General features: G+C 37.5%; 2 protein-coding genes across 10 annotated transcripts in view; one reads left to right on the top strand and one right to left on the bottom strand.

The window, feature by feature from the left end:
* Positions 1 to 239: 239 nt before the first annotated feature.
* On the top strand, positions 240 to 5,123 carry LOC146687716 (uncharacterized). Its single transcript, XM_085439938.1, has 6 exons — positions 240 to 397; positions 1,104 to 2,005; positions 2,274 to 2,370; positions 2,744 to 2,854; positions 3,303 to 3,469; positions 3,802 to 5,123. Exons 2-6 carry the CDS (start codon positions 1,248 to 1,250, stop codon positions 4,847 to 4,849), a joined length of 2,181 nt encoding a protein of 726 aa, XP_085296064.1. The 5' UTR covers positions 240 to 397; positions 1,104 to 1,247; the 3' UTR covers positions 4,850 to 5,123.
* A 1,136-nt stretch (positions 5,124 to 6,259) lies between these two features.
* Positions 6,260 to 8,217, bottom strand: part of clcn2a (chloride channel, voltage-sensitive 2a) — a 73,199-nt gene continuing 71,241 nt past the window's right edge. For 8 of the 9 annotated variants that reach the window (XM_085439929.1, XM_085439922.1, XM_085439925.1 and 5 more), the window contains 2 exons: positions 6,952 to 8,117; positions 6,260 to 6,843 (listed from right to left, as the gene is read on the bottom strand). The gene's annotated coding sequence lies outside the window, so the exon portion shown is untranslated. The remainder of the gene's footprint in view (positions 6,844 to 6,951; positions 8,118 to 8,217) is intronic. The other variant, XM_085439927.1, reaches the window with a different exon arrangement.

Below are 8,217 nucleotides of genomic sequence, written 5' to 3'. Positions count from 1 at the left end.
TCGTCCGGTCAGGGCAAGTGGCTTTATTGTCATTCCAACCATGTGCAGTACACAGTGAAACAGGACAACGGTCCTCCAAGACCATGGTGCTACGTATAACAGACAATAAACACAGGACTACATAATAAAGTGCAGGTGTGCAAAAGCTGCAAAAAACCAAAAACGGTGCAACACCAGGGACGATCTGATTTCCTCGTGTCAGCATTGTTCCCACATCATAATTAATGTTGTTCCAGGTTCAACATTGCAAGTGACCAATCACCTTCTTGTGACGTCATTCCTTTGCGACTTCGAAATACCCGCCTTCGATTATTTCGAAATACAAGTGAAGAAGCGAAAAACCGCCGCCTGTCCGCCGAATTTGAAGTCAATTTAGGATACTTTCCTTTAATAAACGGTAAGCATTATACATATGTTCCTCACTTGGCTTGCTGTTTGTTTGCTAGCGATAGGCTACTTGACGACATCATTAGCTAACCAGTGTTCTCTAGACCAGCGTTCCCCAACTTTTTGGGTGTTTCGTGGCCCGGGGGTTGGGTCAGGCAAAATTGCAGTAGCTTCCCTGATCATTTTACAAACATAAGTGAAGAGAATCTGGACTAAAAGGCCTAGACTTATGGTTGTGTGCTGAATCTATGAATCAAACTATCACCTGGAAACATAATTAACTGGTCCATAGCTGTGAAACTGGACATGAGTTCTTGATTCTATGGAGATTAACAGTAATCCAGAAATTTACAAATTTGTCCCAGGGACATCGCGTAGATGTTGTCCCTGGGACATCGCGTAAATGTTGTCCCTGGGACATCGCGTAAATGTTGTCCCTGGGACATCGCGTAAATGTTGTCCCTGGGACATCGCGTAAATGTTGTCCCTGGGACATCGTGTAGATGTTGTCCCTGGGACATCGTGTTAAAGTTGCCAGAGACATACCATATGAAAGTTTAGCTTCTTTTAGCCCCTGTTTGTTTTATATTATTTTATATATATATTTTTTTTTAATATTATATTTAATATTTACATTGTATTGCAAAAAACCCCACAACAAGTTAAAATGAATTAATGAATATTGACTAATTAAACCTTCGTTATTTTTCCACCAGAAATGGACGACATAATTAGAAGAAGTGTTCTGAATGACGAAAAAAAAAGAACTGGAAAAGACACACAACTTTGTGTGCATGTGTCACAATGCCAGGAGGACCCATTCAGTGTTGTGTTAGAAAAATTGAACTCATTAACCCTTCATGGACATTATAAATGTTGCCTCAGGTAAAGACAGGAAAAGAGACTATTACAAATTCAACTGCATCAGAGCTGGGAAAAAAAGTCGAAACAGCTACAGAGCAGTGGGCTGTAAGGCCTATGTTTCATTTAAAGTACTCAAATGTTGGAAAGACCACACAGTCATCGTGCAGCGTACATATGATAAGCATGATGGGCATGATCCTTCGGACCCAAAAGACGCACATTTCAACAATATTTCCAGTGATTTGAGGAGGAAGATTGAGGAACTGCTTTCCCTTGGAACTAAGCCAGCCATCATACTAACCGAATGTCATAAATGGGCCAAAGAACATGGACACAGAGATCTTCACAACAGAGAGCATTTTGTCACACCACGTGACATTGACAGTGTTAGAACCTGCATGATGAGGAAGAAGCACTTTAACTGTGGAGACAGTCAAAGTGTACATACCTTACTTAATGGAAAACATCAAGAACATGTTCTCTTCTATCAACCATACACATCTGACCAAGAACTAATGATTGTTTTGCAGACACCTGTAATGAAATCAAACATGGAGAACTATGCAAAACAGTTAGTATTTGTTGACACCACGCACTGCGTTAACCAGTATTCATTTCCCTTATTCACACTTGTTGTAAGAGATGATCATGGGCATGGAGTCCCTGTGGCCTATGCTATTGTCAGCAACGAAAGTCAGAAAACCCTGGAAACTGTTCTTGGAATAGTTTGTGAGCATTTCCCAACTTCCCCGAGGTAAATAATACATTGACAGCTATTGATTTTGAAATAATTCCTTTTCCAAAAAGTTATAACATGCCAGAATCTAATGCTATAGCTGCAGCATGGGCTGCAAAAAACTTTCCTTTCCAGTTGTTAAAGTTATTCCTATAGGCTGTATGCAGTATTTTATATATCTACTTGTGAGTTGAAATGTTTAATTTGGCATTGAAGTGGTGCTTTGAGATAGCAAAAACATTTTCATACTGTTTAATCTCATTTAGTGTTTTCTTTTTTTCTGTAGAGCATTTATGGTTGACAAAGACTTTGCGGAAATAAATGCTTTGCAGAAGGTTTTTCCAGAGTCAGCTATCCTTCTATGCTGGTACCATGTCTTGCAGGTAAACCACATTGTTTTCTTTTCACGTTGTCTAAGATGCACCTGAAACACATTTTTACAACAGGGTCCTGTTGTCATGATTTGCCTCATTGTGATATTCACCTACTCAGGTTAATGAATATAAAGGGATAAAATGTTGAGTGACTATGTCCATCCATTTAAGACCACAGTGCACTCATCTTCTGGTGGCTGCTTCCCAAAGCTCTTTTTGACATTTAAAAATATGTTTGCCTGGTTGATTTCTGTAATGCACAGGTCCTCTTGTCCAGTGAGTGACAAAGTTATTTTTGGACGTCAGCTTTCTTTTATGCTTTTTGTACAGCTGCTCCTCTGTCTCTCTCTCCAGATTAACTTTTTTTCTCTTACATTCACAGGCTGTTAATCGATGGCTTTCAAAATCAGAGTCCGGGGTCCATGGGCTTTCTAACACCCAAAAGAGAAATGAAATCATTTCTTTCTTTTGTAAGCTGAAAGCTTGCACATCTGTAAGTGTAATTTGTCTATTTCACATTTTGATTTCTTGATTACACTAAGAGCATAATAACTTTCAGTTGCTAAAAAAAGTTACAGAGAGATACAAAATAGATTTTTGAAACAATTTCTAAAACTGGCTTCTTATCTTGCTTATCAAAACAAGTACTTAAGCTGTGCAGACCATCATTGTGTCACCCACTGTGCAGTAGAACTTGTGAGTGGGATTCTTTCACAGACAGATGCTGAAACCAAATATGCTTATAGGTTTAGTGTTCCTTCTTAGCCATTGTAAGGGAAGAAATAATTGCTTCTTAATACAAAAACACGACATATTATTAATAACTTAAAATTCTTAATGTTATTCAATAAAAGGAAAAGGGCTTCAATACATAATATTAAAGATTTCAATAGGTCTGTTAAATGGATTGAAATATATTCTGTTGCATCCAATTCTCTTAGGAGGACGACTTTAAAGCCACATCAGCAGAGTTCTGCCAGACATTTAAGCAATACCCTTTGGTGTGCCAGTATTTTCAGAAGCACTGGGAAGGCATTGGCCACATGTGGTGTGACTACGGCCGTCGCTTCAGTCACGCTCGTTCTGAAACAAACAATGTGATTGAAAGGTATGATTTATTATTTTGACCTCATTCAATTGTATTGCTGAAAAAAAGATATTATGCTTTAATCCAAGAGGCTAAACTGAGTAGGTTCGTCATGTCATTGCCAGAACAGGTTTTAGGCAAATCCTTTAAATTCTAGCAGCGTTTTTTATGTTATCACAACAAAAAACAGAGTAGGTGGATTTGCCTAAATCAGCTAAACCGGCACAGAGCATTCCTTTATAAAAGACGTGTGCAATAGGTATTCCAATTTTTAAAAAAATAATACAGTCTTGATTAAAACTTTAAATTCCTTCAATTACAGTTACTAATCATTTCAAATAACTGTTTTTCAGATTTTTCCACCGCCTGAAATACCAGTTTTTATCTGGCTACAAGAATAGGCGTCTGGATGATCTGATTGAAGTGCTCCTAGGGAAGGCCGACGACTACTTCTCAGTCATAAAAACCCTGCAAGATGTGGGCCGCATGAAAAACAGGTTTGCTGACCCCTTGTCTCAAGTTTCAGACTCTGCTTCAAGACTGATGGAAAGTGGTTGGGCTCTTAAAATTACAGTCAAGAACAGCCATGGAGTTAATGCATATCAAGTCCCATCTGAGTCAAGAGAAGACATGGTGTATGACGTCTGCCCTGTTGAGTCCTACTGCAACTGTACATATGGCTTACGAGGACTTCTTTGCAAGCATCTAGTGTTACTTGCAAAATTAGCAGAGGCTGACAATGACATCTATCCAAACATGGAAACAGACATTTCTACCTTGGCAAGAATTGCAGTGAAAGAAAGGCATTACTTTGTACACTGTGAGGACTTGAAAGTGATAAAAATGCCAAGTTTGTTTGGAAATCTGTGTTTTTTTGCATCGGCTGAAACACTTCAGTGCACTTGTTGTACGTTCTCTCACTATAACACATGTGCTTGCCTGAAGGTGGCTTGTAGCCATTTTAAAAAAATGAAAAACTCTCTGAAAAGTCCTCTATCAACTTTGAATGACACTCCTGTAGTTGAAAGCACAGACAAAAAATGCACAGAAGATGCAGTTGGAAAACTAAATGCTGTTTTAGACACAGTTAAACAGTGGGCATTCATTCCAGAGGGTATTACTCCAATGATAGATGAACTGCATACAAATGTCTTAAAAACAAAACAAGTAGGCAAAAGTATATGCCAGTACGAAATAAAGACGACAGAGAATGCACGCAAAATTAGGCCATTGTATTCTAGCAAGAAACGTTCGGCCAGCATCGACATTCCAACAGTCTGTGAAAATGAATGTGAACAGTCGATAACCACTGAAAGAGAGACATCCTCTGGAGAAAATGAAAACCTTTTGGAATACAAAACAAAAAAGAGAAGAGTTAAAGCTAAGTATATGCACAAGTAGACTTTTGTGTGACATTTCAAAGGGACTGCATCCATTACTTCTGTTTATTGAAACCTAAAGCTGAATAGCTGTCTTAACTTTCTGCCAAGGAACAGTTGAAAAGAAATTGTTTGGTCTCTCAAGCAGTTGTTATTTATGTGTGTTATTCATTACTTTGGCTTGGTTGCTGTTTTTGATACAAATTCATCTGTGCCCATTGTAATATTTTCATATGTTACTATTTTTATATTGCTATGCATTATAAATAAAGGATTACTTATTACTATTAAAGGTCTGCATTTGTAATTGTTGGTATTATTTATAAAATATGCGCTCTTAAGTTTTTTGCTCCATAAAACGATACCTGTCACTTTTTGGACATAGAGTATCAGCTGTTGAGAATCCTGGCTCATACAAAATAGAAGTAAAAGGTTTCAACATCCAGCCTTTTTATGATTAAATACAAAGTGTAATAACAGAGTTATTGGGGTGTGATTTTGTTAATAGTTAGTCTTAAGTATAAGTTTAATAGTAATGAGTAAGAAAATATAGCCAGAATAATGGAATGAGACTAACACCTGACCTCACACTGAGATTTGGTATGAAGTGGCATGTTTGTGCTAATGCTGACATTGGGGCTCAGAGTTCCTCTGTGTGTATATATTTGTGAACGTTAACTTGGCTAATGTCCAAGGGTTTGACTGCTTTCCTGTTGGATTGTATCACAAAGAACAGGGATAAGAGCACCAGTGGCCGTGCACACCCTCATCTCTCTCCTTCACCCGATCATTAGTGTTGGAAACCGGCATTAGCTCAGAGTAGATTAGACTTCAGTATATGCAAGTGATTTGATTTTATGATTATTTGATTCAGTTTTTTCTGTGTTCAAGCTCAATTACTTTAATAAAATATGTTGAATTCAAACAAATAAATAAACAAATAAACTGTGGACATTACCCTTTTAAACCTTTCTGAAACAAGACAGGTAAAAACCAGTGTATAAAAGTTTACATAGGTATAAATAGCTCTAACACTTTACTCCAGCCTGGCGTCCACACATGTGGACATCACATTTTGGGTTATTTAGACCAAAATACTAAATCTTGATCAACAAGTGCCTGATATACAGTTATGAGGACATTATACTGCAACTGTTCTATCGAAATTTCAAATTAATGTCCTCATATGTGGCTCTCATTTTTCTCAGAAACAAAAATTAGGTAAAAAAAACAAAACCTGGTAATTCTTTCTTTTTACATTCATCGGGTTCCAATCGGCCCAAATATCAAAGAGAAATTAAAAATGCATGCCATGGAAGATTTCGGGTCTTAGGGGGTTAAAATGACCAGACCCCTCCGGCCTGTTTTCCAGGCCACTAAATTAAACCCAGTCAATTACCAATTGAACAGAATAAAAACCTACGAGGTCCACTAATAGTCCAAAAGTCCAAATCTTTAATAGAAAAGACAGGCAGAACTCAAACAAACAATAATCCAAACGAGGAGCATATCTAAACACTGGAAAGTAAATAATTATAAGTTATTAAATCAGACTAATTAAATACAGTAAAACTAATAAGGGAAGACGAACACACGGGAAATAAAAATAACAGTGTAAACATACCAAAACTCAAAATAAAACAGGAAAGTTACTACAAACCGAGTGTGACACAATTACATTCATATTGAAACATATGTGATAATTTTCTTTCTTTGTAGCATTTTTAAGATGTGTTAGAACAGTCATTATGCTGTTTGGATTAGGAACCAATCATTTTTGCCAAATAGTTAACACAAACTTAGAACAACAATGAACAATTTTCAAGATTCTGATTTACAGAACAAACAAAAGTCACAAAAGGTTTCATTATTTAAGAGACAAGATCAAGTTTTTCACACAGGAATGAAATGACAGAATCCAGTGCAGCGGGGCCAAAGGTGTGTGTCAGCAAACTGAAGGTTGAGGAATCAGTCAGCTCATGTTTAAGATTGTGTTGGATTTTGAGAAGAGTCTGTCTGTTATTAGAAAGTAAGATTAACAATGTTACACCAATAACCCAAATACGGGGAAATGACAAATAATACCAAAAAAGATACAACTTTCATATTGTTTTACTAACTTACTTTGTCATATCAGCACTTGAATGGTCGATGCCTTTACAGACCATGTCTGTTGTGACATCGCAGGCCAATCTTCCGGCAAACCCGAGGGCTAGCTCCCCAGCCTCCTCTTCACTCAGAACACTAAACACTGTTACTTTAGTTTTGGCCTTCTTAGGCCTGTCAAGAATCATTGCGGGCAGTTTGGCTTTACGGCCCTAAAAAAGAAAAAGTGCAAACACCAAAAGAGCAGAGAGAGACACACACACGCGCACAAAGTTAAATGCTTTTGTTTACATGGTGTAATTGTGTATATGTTGCAGCAAATGCACAATTTCCAGCCACATTGTCACTTCATTGATACGAGTAACCCGGATTTATTTCAGGTGACATCAAAATCACGAAATGTATACCTACCCCAATCAAACCTCTGAAAACATGAACTGACATGTTCTCTGCGTTGATTCTGCGCTTGATCTCGTCTTCTGTTATTGTGTAGGTTTTCTTTTTTGAGCTTGGTACAGATAAGCGACCATGCACTCTGTAAACTGTACTAGTTCCTTCTGAATCAGTTTGGAATTCTGTATCTGCATCGATCCTGTCAACATCATCAGCAGCAGCATTATCTGTACTCAGACTTGTGCCGTATACTTCTGTTTCTTTTTCGTTGTCTTCAGTCTGTGTACCTTCATCTCTGACTGTCAGTCTTCCTATCTCACTGTTACTTGTCGATTTGCTGCAGATGTTCTCTCCCTTAGGAACTTTTCCTTTGTCATTCGCTGCCTGATGCTTTCCCTGATGACATTCTTCACTGGCTACTTCTATTGCTCCTCCTGTATAGCCACCCACTATGCTGCACAACTCCTTTCCCTCTGCTGTGCTGCACTGTGCTGTTACATAAAGAAGAATGATATAAACAGCACTATATCAATTTAATTGTGAAGAGAAATCCCCACAATACGACACAGTTATGTCTAAAATAGTTTTGTGTAAAAACTGGATCTTGAAACGTCCACTTTAATTACACAGTCCTGGTGTGCAAAGGCAAAATTACGAAAAAAAAATTCACTTTAAACATTTTTGGACATTGTTTAGTTATATTGTGACTTACTCTCACAGAAGATACAGATGCCACAAACAGACTTTGAACAACGCATGTGCTTGTATGCACCACATTTCTGGCACTGCACCTGTGAATTAAAAAAAAAAAAAGAAGAAGAAATAAACAAACAAAAAACAAATGAACAAAGTCCATTAAATAAACAATCTATATGGCTAAGGACATGTCAT

Source organism: Copadichromis virginalis, linkage group LG18 (genome assembly GCF_057382275.1).
Source record: "Copadichromis virginalis isolate Kocher_CV1m ecotype Utaka linkage group LG18, C_Virginalis_male_GT1.1, whole genome shotgun sequence".
NCBI classification, from domain to species: Eukaryota; Metazoa; Chordata; class Actinopteri; order Cichliformes; family Cichlidae; genus Copadichromis; species Copadichromis virginalis.
This window is presented reverse-complemented; position numbering and strand designations above follow the sequence as displayed.